The sequence below is a fragment of the Mus pahari genome, chromosome 15, assembly GCF_900095145.1.
Source record: "Mus pahari chromosome 15, PAHARI_EIJ_v1.1, whole genome shotgun sequence".
Classification (NCBI taxonomy): Eukaryota; Metazoa; Chordata; class Mammalia; order Rodentia; family Muridae; genus Mus; species Mus pahari.
The window spans coordinates 64736705-64759299 of NC_034604.1; the positions used below are offsets into that span (position 1 = coordinate 64736705).

The 22595-nt window shown below is 38.2% G+C and overlaps 1 protein-coding gene across 1 annotated transcript in view; it reads right to left on the minus strand.

The window, feature by feature from the left end:
• Positions 1 to 22595, minus strand: part of Dcc (DCC netrin 1 receptor) — a 1087105-nt gene that overhangs the window by 55410 nt on the left and 1009100 nt on the right. The window contains exons 24-25 of the mRNA XM_029546911.1: positions 18422 to 18648; positions 12521 to 12637 (exon numbers count right to left, since the gene is read on the minus strand). Coding sequence (XP_029402771.1) covers positions 12521 to 12637; positions 18422 to 18648 — 344 coding nt within the window. The remainder of the gene's footprint in view (positions 1 to 12520; positions 12638 to 18421; positions 18649 to 22595) is intronic.

The window sequence follows — 22595 nt, forward strand, 5'->3', positions numbered from 1 at the left end:
TTCTTCTTCTTCTTCTTCTTCTTCTTCTTCTTCTTCTTCTTCTTCTTCTTCTTCTTCTTCTTCTTCTTCTTCTTCTTTGAAACAGGGGAGGTCAGAAAGGTAGTGGGGCAGGCTTGGGAGTACTGGGAAGTGATGATACGGTTTGGATGTATGATGTGAAATTCCCAAATAATCAATAGAAATAACGCTGGAATAAAAAGGCCATAAATCTCAGAAATTAGTGATGCTTGCATATGATTTTGTGGCAGTAGGAAATTTGAGACACTCACTCAAGGATAAAGCTTCATACTATAAAGCCTTGCTGAAAGGACGGCCTTGCCATGCATTCCACGGAGGATGGTGGTGAGGAGGGAACCAATAGCAATTTTATGCAGAAGTTTGAGTTGAACCAAAACATGTGAAATGCAAAATGAGGAGCTGGAGAGATGGCTCTGTGGTTAAGAGCACTGGCTACTCTTCTAGAGAACTAGCATTCAATCTTTAACACTCACATGGCAGCTCACACCTGCCTACAACTCCAGTCCCAAGGGATCTGACACTCTCACACAGACATATGTCCAGGTAAAACACCAATGCACATAAAATTTTAAAAAATGAATAAACATTGAATTGTTTCTTTAAAAAATGTAGAGGCAAAAATGCACCATTTCTCCAAATTATTTTAGAAAGAGCTTTAAAGAGCATTTGAGAATAATAAATGACAATGTCTCCATAAACTTTCTGCATAAATTTGTGATTGTAGAAAACACACATGCTGACAGTTACAGAAAAGGGCAAACTTTTAAAATGAACTTTAAAACTTTAAACAAAGAACAAGTTTAAAGACAGATGGAAGTTCCAAAGATTACCCATATATTAACAAAGGAAAGTTATAATTTTGTTATTCCTTGTGTATCTCAAGAAACAGTGATAGAAAACGCCTCATTTCTTCAGGTGAATCATAAAAGAACTTTCTAGTCTGTTATTTGTACTTTTGATATTTGAATCCATTGAAGAATTTTGAGGTCATCAGTCATATTACTTCATGTCTTTGAGTGAATAGTTACCATAGTAATACTTCTACTAATAACACCAGTAAAAAAACAGAATTAAGGCATTTGTGAACAAAACAAACATAAAAGAATATGAAATCTCTTTACAAGGTTCAAAATCTTAGTGTTTGAAGCAGTTAATTTGGTTCTTTTTGATATGATTGATCAATCAGACAGTCATTGATCAGCCATTAAATCTGATCAGTGACTTATAGTTAATTTGCATTGACTGTTTTTATTCACATGTTATTGTTGCAACAATCATCATAGATACCGGCAGGACCCCCCCTCTAACTGTACATACCTTCTGAATAATGTTCTAAGATTATTATAATTCTATCAATAATTTTATGATTTAATATCTAATGCCCCATTTGAAAGAAGAGATTTTATAAAGATCTTCTGGTATGAGAACAAATAAATGTATAGAGAAATTAAAAGAAATCAACAAGCTATAGAATCTTTGTGGGGAAATTGAGACAATGAGGGACTGAGATTAGGTTCCAACCCCTCAGGCCTTTAAGACCAAGAAGTTTGTTTTGTGTTTAGGCTCACTATGGTAGAAAGGTTTTACAAGCATGAAGTTTTGACAAATAATATATTTGTTGTGATTTTACATGTCAACAATGCTTATTGTCTTAATTCCTGATATAACCAAAGACATTTAGTAAATCATGGCTTTGGTTTTTAGATATTTTGGCCGTTGATTAATTTTTTGAAAATATTTTTAAAAATTATTTATTGTATCCTCTTTGTGTGTGCATCATCGTGTAGGTATCAGTATCCGAGTACTGTTCTCTCACAACAGACAAAAGCCAGGGTGTCAGCTTTCCCCTTGAACTAGAGTTATAGACCTTTGTGAATCACACAAAGTGTAAGTGCTGTGAACTGAATTTACATTCTTTGCACTATGAGTTTTTTACTGTGGATCTGTCACATTAGCTCCTATGATGTATCCTTGAAGACACCAGAAGTTGTTGACATTTATTTGTAAGACAATTAGTACAAAATCATGACCCTATTGGGGACCTGGAGTTCCACATTCATAATGACAGCTACTCAGGAAGCTGAGATCGGAGGACCTTAAGTTTGAGGACAGCCTGGACTATGGAATGAAATCAAAACCATCCCAGGCAACTTAGTGGAACCTTGTTTCAAAATAAAAAAGGGAAATTTGATTTCTTTGTATATCCAGTTGTGTCGTGTGATATTTTTCTGGAAACTGTGTTATGGGAGGATGTTTTGTTGAGAACAGACACATGGTGCTTTTCTGGAAGCTGCCTGGAAAAGGACATGCGATGTTTTACTGGAGCAGACACTTGAGAGGACATATTATGTTTGGAAAGTGTGTAAGTATCGCACAACAGTGGATTATGCTGTGGTATTTGTTCACCTTGCTTTGTGTGCTGATCATCATTTGTTGTGACTTCACAGGGAGAAACTCATAACATTCCACAAGCTTCTTGCCACTTCCACACACTTTTGTCAATTGGCAGGACCTCTCAGTTTCTTCTGGATGGAACGGCCATTGCTGATTCGTGAATTAATGTTTATGAGGGGGGTTGAGCTACCACTGCTGATTCATGTGAACTGAACTGTTGATATCCTGACAGCAAAGATCAGAATCACTCCAAAACAACTATTTCTAAACAGGTCCACATCCTTCTTTGTCCTATTAACCTTTTCTTTCCACTATCTCTGATGGATGATAGGCTAGAAGGCGGGTTAAAGCATTTAAGAACCATTATTAAAGTAGGTTGTGAAAATTTTAAGCTTACACTGGGGCTATATAACTCAATGGTAGTGTGCTTGTCTAGCAAGCAGAAATACCTGGGTTAAATCCTCAGTGTGTCTGAGGTTGCTATGTGGGTACGTGTATGTGTTTATTGCTGTGTGTGTGTGTGTGTGTGTGTGTGTGTGTGTGTGTGTGTGTAGATCATATGAACCTAATATAAGCTGAATAAAATATCATAAAAATATTAGCTTTTAGAGACAGAAGTATATGTGCACTTGCACACACACATGTACACACATGTACATACTCTCTCTCACACACATACACACAGCATTTTTAGTATTCACTAGACTATTTATGTACAACAGCTCAAGGAGCAATACTATCTTTCAGTTTCAATAAATCTCCACTCTGTGGCCAAATATGACAAGAAGTCTCTTCTGACACAGCTTGCTGGCAATTGAATTTATGTCTGACACTGATGCACAGGGAGTTTTCAAGTAGAAATTTCCTCAGCAAATACATAGCTCCATGAACAGGCACTGTGGCATTTGGGAACTTTTACAACCGTCTTAAAAATGTTATCACTAGGTGCAACCTACAGGAAGGAACTCTACTGTGAAGACTTGAATTTAATGCTGTAAGTTTTAAGAACCAAATCTTCTCTAGATATCTCTCAACATGATACATGACTGAATTGAGAGATTTGTTTAAGGAGAACGGGGGGGGGGGAATATAACAGTAAAAATAATATGTTCGAGTGAAACTATTTCTCCTGCTGCTTCTTTTGATGATAATGTGTCTGCAATGACCTATATATAATCTGGAAGACTTGAACATTTAGTGTCGATTGTCCTCAATAGTAAGTATTCTAACCTATCCCTGATGCTCAGATTTTCACTGATAAAAATGTATCACAAATGGCACTTGCCTGCATACTCTCCAGTGCCTGCTTTGTAGTTAGACTAAACCTTCTGGCAAAAGGCCAAATACTTGAGTTCAACTATCTGGGTTCGGTACTTAGGTTTGTCACCTGTTAGTGGACCTTACAGGCCATACCTAAGGTAGTACCTGACATCCCTGCTCTGTGATACCTTTTTTCAGCCTCTTCTGTGCATTATCCCAGGTTGGTCTGGTGACTATGAGAATTGAGGGGGTTGGCATTTTAGCCAGGACTAGGCTAAAAGGATTTTCATCTTTCTTCCATTCTTGAACATCCACCCACCTTTTCTTGGTCATCGCAGAAAGCACTGTCCATGTAAGGCAAGTGCCATGTCTTTAGCTGATGCTGGCCAAATTATGAAGGAAATGGTATAGAGGTGCAGGGTTGGGATTCAGCCCAAACGTCTGTGAGAAATTTTATAAGATAGCTTATGATTCTGAGCCAGAAGCATTTATTTAAATGTTCTTGCTTCCTGACACTCAGAAACAATAGATAAAATAAGTGAATATTATTTTATATGGATAAATTTGTGATAATTTATTGTATATGATAATATATCAACAAGCGAATCATTTAAGATATGCTAGGTTCCTCATTTGTAAAGTGGAGAGTGTATCAGTGTCAACAGTCAAGTTCAATTGTCATGGTAATGAGGACTGTTGACCCTGCTGTTTGAACCTGAAGAGCTTATGACTGTGTGCAACTTTTAGAGCAAAAGGAAAAGTTGTTTTCCCTGTAGATGAGAAACACTAGAACTAGGATGACAGAACGATTTCTGGATTCAAGTTGTGGAGGTTTCATTTCCGAGGTAAGGGAAGACCATTTGTCTTACTAGTTGTGGCTGGCAAACTCTTAGTGCACATGAGACAAGTTACATAAGATGAGGTATGCTGTGGAGTCACCGGTTACTGCCTGCCCCAGCATATGCAGAGATGCATTCACATCATAGGGTATGTGGTATCTGAATGTAATTGAAGCCCCCTACCTAACTGTAGACCCTTCCTTGACTGATTCTTTTTACCATATCCTACACTATATCTCTGAGCTATCCTTTTTTATCTCTACAACCTTTATGTTCTTCTATTAGGAATTTTATCTGAGGTCTTTTTTGTTGCAATGCATCTGTATAACCCACAAATGTCTAATAGTTGCAGATTTATAAATATACATAAGATGGGGATTTATATGGAGAAATATAATAACTATAACAATTATAGAGAAAAGAAAAGACTTCATCATTTCTTTTAAATGTCCCAGAACCTGGGTTATTTATCTTGTTCTAAATGACACCTTCTCTGTGTCTAATGTAGATCGAGACCTTTAGTGATACTGTAGCTAGGCCAATATAACTCCACGTTGGAAAAATCTTATTTTTCCCTGAAGCTATATTTCACTTTTCAACAGTTTCTTCAGTTTCATCACTGTTAGTGAATTCTGCAGACCATTGATGATGGGAGTCTCTTAGTGAAGGTTCTAGAAAGCTAAGATTCAATAAGCAGCCCTTAAGCTATCATAAAAGAAAACTGTAGACCCTTCCTTGCCTGATTTTTTTTTTTTTTACCATATCCTACACTATATTTCTGAGCTATCCTTTTTATATTAAAGGTTGCTTTGTATTGTGTTCTCTTATCAGATAATAAAAATAAAAAAAAAAAGAGGATTTTATCCAACAAACTACCTTATATTAATGCAATTAGAGTTGTATTACTGATGTGATGTTGCAGGTCATGTGCTACACTCTCCTATAGTCCCCTCTATTCCAAAGTTTAGAGAGGAAAGTGAGCTGGGAATGGCTACACATACAGTTACACACAATTGTGCATACAGTTCTAGAACTGTAAAGAGACTCCCACCAAACAACAGAAGCTAAGTATCTTTTCTCCACTTCTTGATCCCAGGGTGCATCAAAGACTACTAACATTAAAGTGCAGAAGGCCATCTCCAGCTTAGCACCATTCGGAATACCTCTAAAGGATAATCCCAACTCACCTGAGACCTTCTCTAAGCAGTATTGCAAACTTAACTTCTTCCTTACCGAAGTCTCGCAAGCCCTCACTCTCACTAGTATTACTCAGGAAAGTCTTCACTGATCAGCCCTCTGTCTTCACACTCTATATTAACAGCCCGTCTACAGGAAAACCCAGCACATGACTTGATTTGGCTCTGTAACTGCTTTCATTGCAGTAAAAAACATTAGCATTTAAAATACTACTTTAGCCACTGTAATAATTGTTGACTTTAGCCTATGCCTAACGGGAAAAAGACAGAATACTGGGGGGCCAGGCCATTTGGACTGTTGACCAATTTCCCACATTGTCATCAGGGGACTTTGCTGAGAACTGTGTGGAGGCTCATTTGGAACAATGAAAAGCAAAGTATTTTCAACCCACAGGTGTAATCTTGAACAAGTAGCGATTGCCCACCCACTAAATAAAGTGCAACTCTCTTTTACTTTTAAATATCTTAAACACAACATCAGATTAATTTATATTTTTTCTAACAAGCAATTCTTTTTGCCACAGGGGTATGGTAGTTTGGATGATAAATTCTCCTCTGAAGATTAGATATTTGGTTTTAAATTAATTTCAGGTCGCTTTGCAGGAGGCTATGGGAGAACCTTTAAGAGGGGAGTGGGTGGGCAGGGGAGCAGAGTGGGGGGAGGGTATAGGGGACATTTGGGATAGCATTTGAAATGCAAATTAAGAAAATATCTAATAAAATAAGTTAAAAAAGAGGTGGAGCTATGTTGGAGGAAGTATGTCATAGGGGTGAAAGTTCATAGTCTTGCCATACTTCAAGTTTCCTCAGGTGCCTGTTTCTCTCTCTCTTTCTCTCTCTCATCTAACCATTCAAATCTTTTTTCTATATGTCACTTTTGTAGTGGGGTTTTATAAAAACAATCTATAACTACTAAACATCGTAAGAAATGTGAATAAAAAAGACAAGTAACCTCAGAAAAATAAGATTTCCTAAGCATAAAAGCAACCATATTAATATATATATCTAGAAATTAAAATAATGCTATAGTTTTGGTTTATATAGAACTTGGTAACAGAGTTTAGACCTCAACAAACCAAGTAAATGCAGAGGGGCTATCAGAAAATTTATATTCTGTACTGCATAAATTCATAAATCTACCAAGGTGCAACTTACAAATTTTAGCATTTTAAGGTTACCTAATATATTTGTCAACCACAATAGACGTATTTAGAATATTTTATTTATCAGATGCTTATGAATTTATTCTTGAACTGACTATGGTCACATACTGAAGTAATTACCTTTTATTGGGTATAATTTCACCAAGGCATAATTTTCAAGGAACAAGTAATGATTCAATGTGAAAACATTTTTAAAAATATGTATCCTGTTTTATCATGTTTTCTTACTGCAGTATAAACTATGTATGGAAAAGCTGGGCTACGCTAATCATAGAGGTTCATGACTCTCTAAAGTGACATATCTAATAATTGCCATCCAGAGCAAGAGAGAGAGTGTCAGCCATAGTGTGTGCATCTTCATTCTTTACAGTCACTCATAAACTTTCTTCAATACTGACTGCCCTTGGGAGGTCTAAGACCAAAGATCACTTTATTTGGCCTTTAAATTTTATAAAAATAAACCATACAAATCTATTACTATTCTATTTATGTCTTAAAAATACATTATGTCTTTGAAATGTTCCATATAGTCTTATCACTTCATTTATTTATTTTATGGCTGCATGTTCTTGTGTGATATGAGAATATTAATCTGTACTTGTTCATGGAAAGAAAGATTGGCTATAGCTGAATATGATAAGTATACTTTGAATTTGTCCAAAATTATCTTATTATACTACAAAGGTAGAGTGTACCCAAGAATGGACTAATTGGGCCAGTTTATTATAGTAAAACTTTAAACCACTTAGTAGATTGAAACTAGGTAAATGAAATATTAGAAAATTAAAATAATAGCAAAATCAGTTTTGGGTCATTGTGAGGTCCAATTAACATAAATTAAAATACTATAAAATATTAGTTGCATTATTCAGAAAGACACTCAAAACTCTAGGTGTGAATATGAAGCAGATACCACTGGACAAAGTGAGCAGAGGATTGGCACCATATTTATAAACCTGATATGATACTTTCAAAGCAATTTAAAACAAAGAAAGGTTTTAAGAAGAGGTGGATACATTTTAAAAAGAGGTGGACAGTGCCAAGCATGAAAGCCATCTTAATCTGGGAAGAAGCCCTATACCCTCAAGTCACCATTTATACAGTCATGTACTGGAGACAGGCTCTCAAGCAGGCCAAGGCTCTTTTCCCTGCGTGAGGCTAGGACAGTATCATGCCATGATACTACTGTAAGAATGAATGAAATTGAAATTAACCAGCTTTTTCATGTCAATGGCAATCAAATGCTTTCAATATTTATTAATTTCATTTGATTTATATTTCTTTTCAAACCCATTTACTCAGTCTGAAACAATGTTAACTGGCTTTAGTATACTGGAAAATTTGTCCGATCTTCTCTCTATTCTTGAGAGAAATGAGCCCTCAAACAGAAATCTTACACACAAGTGGGGCATCCTTTTAATTTATGTATCTATTCATTCATTTATTTGACAACATATTTACTGAGTACTGATTTTTACAAGGTACGAAGCTATACAATGTGTGACTTTGAAGATGAATTAGCTACGTTGCATACCTATCACAAAATAACTCACAAAGTATTACAGACGAGAGAATTTTGACTTGAATACCTAAGTGTATGAGGTAGCAGTCCATGTAATAAATGCCACAAAGTGTTATAAACACTGCTATTCAAATATGAAAAAGTGAGCCATCATTTCTACTTAAGTAACTTTCAGAGCATTTATCACATCATCCATGTCTGCTCTGGTGTTTGAAAGCACATAAAACTTTGTTGGGTGTAGCTCTTTACTGAGTTATGTTTAAAGGATAGTGGGAAGAAACACATGGATATGAACTGCCAAACAGTCTTTCTTGGCAAGAGATGAAGGTCTAACAGTTAGGAACCATCTTTGATCTAATACATTTGTGAGTTTGAAGTGCTGTGTTTGGTTATTTTGTTTGTTGGTTAGTTTACTATGAAGAAAAAAAGTCAATTGTACATGATATCCTGTTGAATAAGGCATATATATATGGATCTAATTGTCTCTAAACTTTCTGAAATACAGTTATGTTTTTAGAAGTAATGGCTTCAAATAGAAGTTTCATATTAACAATTAGATCTCTAGAAAATGACAGCTACACAGAGTATTACCCTATGTAGTAGAAATGATGTAAGAATGAAAATGCTAAATTAATGAAGTATTGCAGTGGGAGAACAGTAACAGCGAGAACAGTGAAATCCTAATTCAGTCCTAACTCTGACTAATTACTTAGCTGTATAAACTAGTTACTTAATCTCTCTAATCCTTGGTTCTCTTATCAGTGCACCAGCATAATGGTAACTGGAGCTAATCATTTCTATATTCATTTTAAGACAATATACATCTTTGGTTTCATATATATGCCTCAAAATCATGAGGACTTCAGTTTGGGACACGGTACCCACATAACAGTTCTGGTATACTACACACACACACACACACACACACACACACACACACATACCTGAGATGGTATATGTTGCTACCTAATGTGTATAAAGGAGGGGTTCATGTTGTAGTGGATTACAGAGATAAATGTACAGAGGTGAAGTCAGAGATAAATACAGAGACCTGACCATATGGAGCTTTATGGAACATTACTAAAGTGTTGTTCTATATGTATTCAGGATTTAATATGGATATTGGAACACTGTTGTATAGGTAACTACCCAGAAGATAAACAACTAAAGAGAGAGAGGGGAATTTTAAGCATATTGTAATAGACTATAAATTAAGTGAGAGAAGCAGCTTAGAGAAGAAAAGGTGAAATCAGATAAATACAATGAAAGTAGGAAGTACATATAGTAAAATATTGAATTTGGAATGTGAGAATATCAGGATAAATTAATGAAAAGGGACTAGAGCAACATCTTGGTGGTAAAGAATATTTGCTTCAAAATTACGAGGACTAGAGTTTGGGACACACCACCCATGTAGCAATCCGGGTATCCTACAAACACCTATAATTTCAGATTTGAGGCATTTGAAGCTCCTTACTGACCTCTGTACATGCACATATACAGATGATACATGTATGAATAAACACAAATTTAAAACTATCAAACAAAATAGAAAAATGAAATTAGTATTTCTGGTGAGAGCAAAGGATGGACAGTAATGGCATTTCTGGAAATGAGAAGATAAAACTGCTTCACAACCAGATCTCCAGATGGAAAAGGGAATTATGGAAAGCTAAAGTCACAGATTTGATCACAGCTAAGGTACCAATCTGATATCTGGAGAAGCTGAGTGGACAGTAGATAAGAAAGTTCATGTGGATTCTGGGAAGAGATGACGATGGAGATACAATTTAGGATCATCAGCATTTACATCGCATTATGGCCATGGAGGTTATCTCAGTGGTTACTGTCATAGATAGAGGCAGCTGCCCTAAGAAAGAGTCCTAGCTCACTCTGAGTCTTAGAAGTCAGGAAGGAGAAGGATGGTGAGCAGGAACAGCCAATGGGAAGGAGGAAGGAACGTAGATATAGTCAACATGTTGCAAATCAAGGGGGAAGGCATCTGTGTCTGTCTGTCTGTCTGTCTGTCTGTCTCTCTCTCTCTCTCTCCCTCCCTCCCTCTCTGTGTGTGTATGTGTGCCTGTGTGTATGCCTGTGTGTTATACATGTCTCTCTTTCTTCCTCCCACCATACCGAGGAATTCAATCCACATTTAGCTGAAAGTTGATTACTTAAGATGGCATAGATACACTGCCAACGTTAGCCAGAGTGATAGATTAAGTGAGAACCATTCTTCAAAGGCTAAAGGAGTTGGTCACCAGCTGGTGGTACTGTTTGAGAAGCTTAAGGAATTTGGCCTTACTGGAAGAAACATGTCACTAGGGAGCGATTTGAGGGTCATACATTCTTTCTGCGTCCAGTTTTCTCTCTCTGCTTTCTGTGGGTCAATGGAGATGTCATCTCTCTGCTTCCTATTCTTCCCACCTGATGCTGTGCCTTGCTGGCCTCTAAGGACTCTCCCCTTGGAATAATAAGCTCAAATATACTCTTCCTTCTGTAAGTTGCTTCTTGTCGTGATGTTTGATTAAAATAAAAGAAACTACACAGCTACCGGGGTTTCACTATGGAGCAAATATGAAAGCAGAATCAAAGCAAGCATCAGAAAGTAGAAAAAGAGAATGCTTTTATATGTTCTATGTTTTTATATGTTCTATGCAATTGGGTACTGGGGTTTTATTTGGTATAAAAATGACCCTAAATGATGATTTAAAACAGGGGGTAGGACAGATTGTAAGTGTTTACATGCCTACTGCAAAGAACAGTAAGGAGGAAATTTTATGTGGGAGCATGGGAAAGAGATAAACATAGTTAAGCTCATACAAAAGCAATGGGGTTAGCAACATGATCTTCATATGGTCACATACACACATGAGCTGAATTTGTTGCAACAACAAGAGCATCATTTTCTCAACACCTTTTCTTTTGGTGATATAAGACCAATGACAATGGTGGTGATAATTATTACTTCCTCTCTCAGGGTTTGCTGTTGGTGTTTGAAGTCTGAGCTCTATTGCCTGTTAGGCCAATGCTCTGAACTGTACTGCTGATTTCAAGAATTATTATTAGTGAAGAAGGGATTGAACTCTTAAAAAGTGTGTCATTCATTTTATTGAATAAAATGAGTGGTAACCCTAGCCTTGTGGTCAAAAGTACCCAGGAGGCAGCTTGGCATTATTCTCCAGACACATTCCATTGATAAGGGTTGGAATACTAATTGGTAGAGTTACTATCTTAACCATAGTTGAATTTTTGTTTCTTTTCAAGTGAACACTGGTGTGATGGAGAAGCAAAGCAGATGAGATAGAAAATGAAACAAAACGCAGGAACCATGAGGACTATGGGAGATGGGGTACAGAGGGATTATGGGAGAGTATACGAATTGGCAGTCCCATATGTGTAGAGGAACTGTTGGCTGGAGCAATAAAATAAGTTAGCAGAAAACAACTAATATGAAGATAAAAAGGGTTATAGAAACCGACACCAAGCATTGGTTCAGTGTGATGTGGAATTGATGAATTGACATGGGAAGGAGCCAAGATCATTGCAGGTACCATAAAGAACTAAGAGTTCAGGGAATCAGATGGATTATCTACATGAACAGTGTAATTACCAAGATTGATCATGGAGGTAATTGGAAAGGAAGTGATCCCCAGATGCTAATTTCTTCAGTAAATGTAGGAGGGAGAGAGAAACCTCCACCAAGAGGGGCCAGTAAGGGAATATCGGATACCACTCGATTTAACTGAGATCAGTTGTGTAAGCATGAAAACTGGACCTACTAAATTAGGAAAAATTTAGCTGTTGTGATGTTGATGTTGATAGAATCAGATCAATGTTCTCAATGGCCATTTTGAATTTTTTAAACCAGAAATTCATATTATTAGAAATAACATCTTGAATTGTAGCCATCTGTTTGCTAACACTGAGGATTTAAAGATATAATTACATACTAACGATAATTATTGATCATTATAAATGACATGACTCACGACAATCTTCAGTTATTCTTATTTGCCTGTAATCATCCCATAAAAGGAAATTATTTCTGATGATTTGGTATTTATAAAAAACAGTGCAAACTGAAAGCCTTTTAATTTTTTTCTACCTTTGGTACCAAATTATACTGACCAGGATTATTAGACTGGGCCTCCATGGGAATCATGAGCTTGGCCCTGGTGGCCCGGCGTGCTGCCAGGGACCGCTCCAGAGTGGACATAGAGCTTCCTGCATCTTCGGTGTCCTGACCTAAAAGTAAATAAATTAACAATGATAAAATCATTAATAATAATTTCCAGATAAATATAGCTTTCTCTAAGTTAAAAAATTTCTCTATATAAGTAATTTGATTTTACACTTATAGGACACTATGTACCAGAGAATCTCTTAGATTTAAGTAGCATGATGTAATGGCAAAATAGAAATAGTAGGAAGAACAAAGCTAGTGGTATCATCACATGTGACTCCAAAGTATACCTCGGAGCCATAATAGGTAGAACTATCTGGTATGTGGTGTTGGCAGAGAAACAACATGTAGAATAGATTACACGGCCCAGAAATAAACCAACACAATTACAGCCACATGGTTTTCAACAAAAGTGCCAAGCATTTGTCTTGGATGGTAAGAAAAATTTGTAGGAAATATTGGGAAAGAAACTACCTATCTTCCGTAGAAATGTGATCTCTAAACATTCAACAAAGAATAGTTGAAAAAAGGAGTTTTAGCACTGACACATATTTAAAGGTAAGAATTCTCCACATTTAGCAACAGACAAAAATACCTCTATAATAAAGAAATTTATGAAAATTCATAGTCAAATCAGCAAAAATCTACGCCAGATACACTGCTGATGTACTCCTGAAAATTAGAGACAATAACAGTAATTTTGAAGACAGTGAGAAGATAGCAACCTAGGCCAAGTACAGTGATGTGAATGACAGTGGGATTTCCATAGCTTGCAGTTCTCAGATGCTGGAAGACATAAGTGACAAAACGTCTAGTCTCAGATGAGCTGGTGAAGCAGAAGTTATCTGCAGAGCGTCACCAGTAAATGTGCTTCAAGAACAATGGTAAAGTCAGGTTATTTTCTGACAATACAAAATGAAAGGAATTTCCTCTTTAGCACTTTCAGCCTGGTAGAATGGCAGCTCATTTTCTGTAAGTCAATATAAATAATACAAGGTACTTCAAAAATGGAAGCACAATATCAATAGGAGATATATAAAGTAAATACAATTGCTTCCTGATGTTTATTATTCCAAGTAATGTTTAGTAACTGGAAATGAAAACCAGAATAGTATCTACTACTATATGTATTAGTTCTCGAAAACAAATAAATAAATAAACAACAAATAAATAAATAATGAAGGAAAATGTAATTCTAGATTCAGCTAAGGAACTCTTTCCATAGATTGTAGATGAACCTTTTACTACCATTAATTGCCTGTGATTTTATATTTCTGATTCTGCAGCAACATTTTAATTCTAGAGATGAGCCATTTAGAATTGCATTTACCTATTGAGAACTCTACCAAAGTCTTTCCACTACAATTTTTGGCACATAGATGTTTTTGCTGTTTTGTTGTGTGTAGCTTTCTGTCACTGTAACAAATATCACCAGACAATCAACTTACAGACAGAAAAGTTAACAGGCTTAAGCTTTGGAAGTTTGAGTTCGTAATTAAGTTCCCTGTTGCTTTTAGACTCTGGAGAGGCAGCACATTTCTGAAATTGGGGGGGGGGGTGAAGGCCAGAGTCCAACTTAGCCCTGGAAAGCATATCTCTAATGAACAAAGGCATCTGACCTCTAGGCCACACTTCCTAACAATTCCCAAGAGCACCGCCTACTGAGGGTAGAGCATGCAACAGAGCTTTTGAGCAGGACTTTTGCTTTCTAATGAGAATATTTGACATTATTCACCATTTATCCATATAGGGTTGGAACATTTAACTTTTTTTGAAAGCAATATCTTATTTGCTAGAGAAATTAGGGTGTTTTATTTTGTTTTGTCTTTTTGATTTTTTTAATTCCATATTTTCTTTATTTACATTTCAAATGTTATCCCCTTTTCTGGTTTCCCCTCCAACCCCCCCCCCTATTTCCTTCCCCTCCCTCTGCTCACCAACACACCCACTCCCGTTAAAACCTTCAGTTAACATGCAGATAATTAAAAACAAACAATAAAAGTTACATTATAAAAGATGTCTTTCCATATGCTTAGTTCCCTTTTTTAAGTCAAATAAACAAACGTGACAACATTAAAATGTAGTTTTCTACACATGAGATATGAAAATTCGGGACCAATCCTCAGGATTTCTCCACTACAGTTGTACTTTGTTTCATGTCTAGGAGTAATTTCTAATCTAAACATGGAGATAACACACATCCAAATACTTGTATTTCTTTCTTTCTTTTTTTTTTTTATGTGAAGAGAGTTTTGAAACCCATTCTATGCAGAAGAGAGCCATCACTGCATGATGACATCTACCATGTTACTTTCTATAAATGACACCACTAAGGCATTCTACTTGTGTGGCCGAGGAAAAGGAGTGTTGGTTTAAACCACCTAAGTACAATGGATGGAAAAGGTGGAAAAATTATGAAAAGCAAATGAGAAATTGTATTTCATGAAACACATTTTATGTTAGTTCAGTTAATGCTCAATTCACTTCTCTTTCTGTCGCTGAAATCCAAACATTGGGAGTGATTTTTTGAGTTTATTCAGAATTAATTTCATCCATGGGCAAGAAGTTAACACCTTCTATAAAATTATTAAATAATATTATTGAAATTTATTTGGTCATTAAAGCATGGATTTGAGGGTCAGTACTGTGTATACCACAGTACTGAATATGTAGTCTACAGTACAGACCATATGAATTACCCGCAGTGTCTATGTAACATGTAGCAATGGCCATATAAATCACAGCAGTGATTCTTAACATGTGGGTCATGACTCCTTTGGGGGTTACATGTTAGATATTCTGTGTATCAGATATTTACAACATTACAATTATAACCATAGCAAAATTACTGTTATGAAGTAGCAATGGAGTAATTTTATGCTTGGGAGTCTTCACAAAATGAGGAACTGTATTAAAGGGTCACAACATTAAGTAGGTTGGGAACTACTGAACGACACTAGTGAGTATGTAATCTGTAGTACTATGTGACTTAAAGTACTGACTATGTAAACTACAGGAATAACCATGAAACAAACACTGTAACCTACAATACCGGCAATGAAACCATGGTGCTATGTACTACTGTATTAACTATTATTAACTATATTAACTAACTCTACTAACCTATCATGCCATGAGACCTACAATGTAAACTATATTACTGATCATGAAAATTATAGTAATACCATAAAACCTACAGTACTGACTGCAACCTATACTATACTACTGACTCTATAACCTAAAGTGCTGGCAATATAACCTACACTATTGCCTACGTAAACTACCGTACTGAATATGCAACTATATGACTCCATGACCTACTGTTCTATATATCCTACTCGGCTAACTATAAAAACTAATGCTTGCTTAAGTTGCTTCATTTATTTTGTGAGGAGAATAACACTTATCTCAAAGTGTATTGTAGAGATTCTGTAAGCATCATGTATGTATGAAAATGACGAGCTTGGAGCTTTCATCTTTCCTTATGGAGTGATTGCCTACTCAGAAACTTTATGATAAACCTAGGGCATGGTGGCACATTCTATGCACTTTTCTCCCAAGCACTCAGGAAGTAGAGGAAACAGGACCCTTGACTACATTGGGACATTGGGCCAAGCTTGGTATACCTGTGATCCAGTCCCAACAAAGCATTAAAAAGGACAAGCAAAGAAGGCAGCCAAGAGTTCCTTTCTCTTCAAGCAATGCTGTCCACATGTCGAAGGAAAACAGATACAAGTGTCGTCTCATTCCAGAGCAAACAGCCACCACTGGGATTGAGCTTCCCTTAGCACTTTACTGAGAGACAGAAAGCTAATTTAACTGCTAGAAGCGCCATCTCAGTATAGGAAGAAGAAGGGGGTTAATAGCATCCTGGAAAGCAATGGCCTCCCCTGACGCAAAGTCATTCTGCCACCCTTGGTGTCCAGTCCAGAATTAAGCTGCAAGGTGAATTCTCTGAAAGAAGAAGTTCCTTCAAGAATATTGCTTTCCTTTCTGCAGATGGAAGGAAGCCTTTTCTAGCAGTGGCAGCGCTGACCTCTCATGTCTGTCTAAACAGAGGGAGATGTAACAGAAGGAGGCAAGGCCCACAGAAGTATAAGATCACTTATGGCTGGTCTTGTCAAGGATGTAGGAACTTCTTGTGGGTCAAGTGGTCATAGAAATGTTACTGAGGCTTGATTCCTCTTCCTGGAACTGCCTAAGTACTTTTATGCAGCAAAGAACCTGTGATTTTTTCAGGGAGAGCCATGAGCTGATTTCTAGTAGCCTAGACTTAGGCAATGGAGGAATTCCACAAGTGTTTGGATACATACTTGCACATCTGGAGAGATGTAGCATCTGGATGCTACTTAGGGCCCCCACAGAGAAAGGAAGTGAAGAATTCCAGGAGTCCTTTTGACTCTTCTCATTTTTATGACACTCCTTTCTCTCATGTGCCTCTAAAGAAAGGAAAGACTGGGCTTTGTGGGTTGATTTTTGACTGTTAGTCCAGAATCCATGTATTAGAGACATGACAGCCAGCTGTTGGGCCTACTGGGATGTGAGAACATTTGGAAAGATGCTGGCTGGCTAAGAAAATAACTTTAGAGGGAGTTGTGGGAAGTCATTCTGTCTTCAGGAGTTGTTTTTTTCTTATATCCCTGTCTGTCATTAGGTGAGCCTTGTACTCTCACTGTGATTGATGGTGCTCTTATGAACTCAAAGCAAAAAGGCCAGGCTCCCATAGACCAAAAGTTCTGACACTGTAAGTCAGAAGCACCTTTCCTCTTTATAGTTCGATCATTCTGGTATTTTCTCTATACTAATGGAAACATGGCTAATAGATGGGGAAACACATAAAGGTGATTCTGAAACAGACCATGAACCTTCTGTCTTGTTTTATCATTTCAATCTACTAGAAATTTGAAAGAATTTAATGGTTCTAGATTATTGTTTTTAGCATAACTAGGCTGCCCTTAAATCTTCTAGATTTAAAGTCTAGGAGAGGAATATGCAGCCTATGCTCGAAAAATCAGTGACCAAAATCCTTGTTTCAGAATTCTTGAAATAAAAAAAGTTGAGAAAACTAGTTGCACATTAACTTGACTAAGGTATTTAATTTAGTCTAAGAAGAGTAGGCACTCATTTCACAAGTAGATTCAGCATGTCTGGGTCATCAGCTTACATGCTACTGCACTTCCAGAAAACAAACACTTGATGACCTGCAGAAAACAGTGTATTTAGAACCACTTTACTGAATTCTTAGTGATCCTTGGACTTCAATTATTATTCTGCAGTCTATTGAACAATTGGTACTCCCTTCCTTTGCCTCTGTATACCAACAGTTTTCGAAGGACTTTGTCTAGTGAGGGATCACAAAATAACACGACTAGAGATGACAGTTGATCTCCATGGTAATGAATGTCAAAATAATGATGTTTTCATTCCTCGGGTGCTCCTAATGCAATTTATTTCGAGCAATGAATTGACAGGAAATTGAGAATCATCTTGTAATGGTCCACAGAGATTCAGGAGTGTAAAACTGTATGGCTAGCTTCAAACTGTATTGCCTAAACAGCCCTTTTGTACAAGATCAGAAAATGTGATCACTCCAATTAGGCTCCTCACATCATTATTCCCCAGCTGCATGACTGCTAAACTATAAAAAAACCTTCCAGATTGTTCGAATTAGAGAAGGCAGGCAGCAGGATGATAGAGGGCACAGATGTGTCACCAAATTTTCATCAGCTAGTTTTAATTGATAGATGACACACAATGGAATGCAAAGTGTCAGGAGCTACCTCCATCAAAGAAAGAGTACTTAGTCCCCCAGTGGGCTTTTCTCATCCCAGAGTGAATATCATTACCTGAATGAGAGGCACTTTTGCTTCCCATCTGGGTTTCTGACTGGCTATGGCTGACTGGTGTGAGGTCTTGGCAGCTCTGGATGGGAGAGTCTCTTCCTGCAGGGTCGGTTCCCGCAGGCTTCTCGATATTTTTCATTTCCATTTCTTCATGATGTATCCAAAGATCGGGAGGCCGGAGGTCCTTCTGACTGCCCTTCCTCTTGCTCACACTGTGTGTGGCCCGTTTCCTATGCAATGAAGTGAGAGAGTAGATGTGAGTGCTTCTATCCCATGGTGTGTCCTATCTTTCCTCATTCCGTTCAGGTGGCAAGCAGAGCAAAGAAACAAAAGGACTCCCTCGAGGAATCAGATGAAACCCCCCAAATTGGCAGACTTGTCCTGGCTGTCTTTCCTCTTCCCCCCCAGAGCCTCAGCACATTTCTAGGAGACGCTGAGCTGAATCCCCAGGGTTGTCACTGCCTGCCAGGAGTCTTTCTCCAGCTTCAGCAGCTGGAGATTCATGCACAAGGTGACAATGGGTTGGAGGGAACCATATGCCAATCTTTGGAGGTAGACATCAGGTACCTGACTGCAACATCTGTTTCAGAGATAAATGAACGAGTTGCTTTGAAAGGGCAGATAGAAATAAAAAGGCCAGAATTTGTGCCAACAGCTAAGATTGGAGCTTAGAGGAAAGTCTATGCCTCAGCTGTATAATTTAATGTGCAATTGGGACGTTTGCTATTTGAAAACAAAAGGCCGCATGAGGACATTCTTGGGTGAGTAAAACAGTTTGCCTTGGAGCCACTGAGTCTCTGGGCGCAAACACAATGCGAGTTGTCTTTTGAAATTAGAAGAGAAAGAAAGATCCCGTCTCTGGAAACGCATTTCAAACTTCTATTATTTGGTCCAGTAAGATTTTAGCTATCCTAAATTTAATACCTTTTCGTCAGTAATGATCATACCGTGAGGTTACTGAGACTCAAATAGTCTGTGTATAAAGTAAACTAAGACGGTGCTTACACTAACTAGGCTCTTTAGCACGGAGCCACAAAACCATGGCTTACAGGCCAAATCTACCCCAATTTGTAATAGAGTTTTATTGAGATGTGGTAGGGTTTCTTTGCATGTGTACTGCAGGGATAGGACTCAGTAACAATGTTTGTTAAATGGCCAAGACAAACTCTGTGTGTGTGTGTGTGTGTGTGTGTGTGTGTGTGCAGTTGTGTGCATAGAGGACAGAAGTTAACCTTTGGTGTTATTCATCAAAACGAGTCTACCTGGTTTTTGCATCAGAATCCAGGAAACCACCATTTAGGCTAAGCTGCCTTGCCTACAAGTCCCAGGGATCTGTCGGTCTCCACATTCCCCAGGCTTGAACTAAAAGGATTGTGTTTTACATGGATATTAGAGACATCCCAAGTCCTCATGTCCTTGCAGCAAACACTTCACTGAGTGAGGCGTTCCTCAGGCCCCAAACAAGCTAATCATAATGAAAAACTGTAACCTACGTAAAACTACTGGGAATGACTTTGCCTTTTCAATTACCAACTTAGAAACTTTGCAAATATTTTTCCAATTAATGTTCGGTAGTACAATTTATTGAAATCTTGCAGCATTCTTTTCTGTCCTTTGGAAGTAGGGCTGATGAGGACAGGAGAAAAAGAACTCCAGACTTCATAGCTGCTTTGTGGTTTTGTAGAGGAATAATGTGTGCTTAAAGCTCTACTGTCTTCTCAGTAGCTGCTTAGTTGGAATTATGACAGTAGCCTCACATTGTATCCATCCGTGTGTGCACCTAAATTCTGGGTAGTTTTCTGGTGTTTGAGGCAATAATAACTGACCTCCATCACATGAATCCACGGTCCTACACTTTACCTGCCCTCCTCAACAGATCAGCAACACTCACATAACTATATGTTGTCTACCACTAGTAGCAGTATACATTTTTTTTCTCATTGTTAAGATTAGCAGGGTCACCCTGTTGTCTCTCTTTTTCTCAGACCAAACTGCTAAATAACTTCAGCATCTCCTTGGTTGTCATTAGAGAAGCACCACATCCCACACTCAGGATGACACCATGCACTTCCTCATGGTAACCCAATACTTAAATACGCCGTACAAAGAACTGATCCAAATTTTCTAGTAGGGGCAGAGAGATGGTTCAGGTGTTCAAAGCACTTGCTGATCTTTAAGTCCGGTGTTTGCTCCCTATTGCCATAGTCAGGAAGGCAGACAGCGGCCTGTATCTACAGTTTCAAGGCATCGGATTCCCTCTTACACTTCCCTGGGCAACTATACATAGCGTAGCATACGCGTGCATACACACACACACACACACACACACACACACACTCACACACAGAGAAGTTGAAATTAAAATTAAATCTTTAAAAAATTTTGTTTTTGTTTTAAAATGGATCAAGTCTTTAATGCCAGAATTTAGGAGGCTAAAGCAAAAAGATAAGTTGAGTTTTAGGACTCTTTTGTGAGCAGCAGGCCCACAGGGTCTACAATTCAGACCCTTTTTCTGGAAAATAGCCATATATATATATTTACTTTTGTTTTCATATATATATGAAAATTTCCCCTTATGGTCCCAGTAATAAATCTAGAATTCTTGTTATCTCATGGTTTAATGTATGCCTTGACTTGATTAACCATTTATTCTCTAGTCCCCATCAATCTATGGCAACAAATACCATGTCTCTCCTAATTTTAGGGGTTCCGAATCTGGAAAAAGGCAACAGCTTTTGGTTGGTTGTAACTCATGAACTCAAAGTAGGAAGAAGTCACGGTTCCTGATAGTTGCAGACAGTTTTGCTGAGGGACTTTTTTTCAGATTCAGATGTTTATGCACTTCTCAACTGACCATCTCAGTGCAGATGAGAGTCCAAAGGACTCTAACCAGGTTCATCTCCTCTGTGTGTGTGCTTGCGCATGTGCATGAGTGTGCGTGCGTGTATGTCTGGTTTCTCAGTAATTACTTTATCCTAACTCTTCTCCACAATGTCTTCCTTTTTTTTTTTTTTTTTTTTTTAATTCTAGGAGAGGAGCTTTCTGCTGAGCGGTGTTCCTTTCTCTCCAGCCTTTCCTCCTGCACTGTGGCAGATGTGCAATAAACCCAGCAGGTGCTCCCAACTAAAGTTGCTGAAATTTGTCTTCAAATTCTATAAAGTGCAGCTATCATGCCGACCTCCTGCCCATCTGTTGTCTCCATAGCTTAACGGCTGAAGTGATGGCAGCCCTCAGCTCCTGGCTTTCAGCAGTAGAATCTTTTAAACCTGAACACAGGTAGACTTAATGATAGCTTTCCAAAATCTAGTATGGGAGCAGAGCCAGAGGCACTGCCTGTGAACTTCTCAGGACTACTGAACCAGCAGCCATGTTGAGAGGTGAGGTGATCTGTGTGTTAACAGGCAAATCTAACACTTGTAAAATACTGCCAATTGATTTATTTACTTTTGTTTGCTTATATTTTAAATCTGATGTTTCTGTTAAATAAAGAAATGCCACACATTTAACCCTTCCTCACAATGTGAAAATATCATTTCCCACAGTTACACAACCTTCTTTCAAAATGTACCTTTAAGATGGGCACAAATTGCTTCTGGTCTGCGCCAGCACCGGGTCACCTAGGGCGCAGAGTGGACGGACACCCCCACGGTCTCTAGAGGACTGCCCACATGATCTTAGGATCACTGGTGAGTGGAACACAATATCTGCTCCAATCCAATTGCTCACAGGACCTGAGACAGCACTAGGGCAGCAGAGAACCAGCCTGACCAGGGGCACAAGCCCCTTCCAGTCTGCACCAGCACCAGCACCAGCACCGGATCACCTAGGGCGCAAATTTGGTGGCACAAATCCCTTCCAGTCTGTGCCAGCACTGGGTCACCTAGGGTGCGGAGTGGGCAGACACCCCCACGGTCCTAGAGGACTGCCCACGCAATCTTAGGATCACTGGTGAGTAGAACACAACATCTGCTCCAATCCAATTGCCCACGGGACCTGAGACAGCAATAGGGAAGTAGAGAACTGGCCTGAACAGGGGGACAAATCCCTTCAGGTCTGCACCAGCACCAGGCCACCTAGGGCACGGATTCAGCAGACACCCCCAAGGTCCCTAGCAGACTGCCCAAGCAATCATAGGATCAAGTAGAACACAACAGCTGCTCCAATCCAATAGTGACTG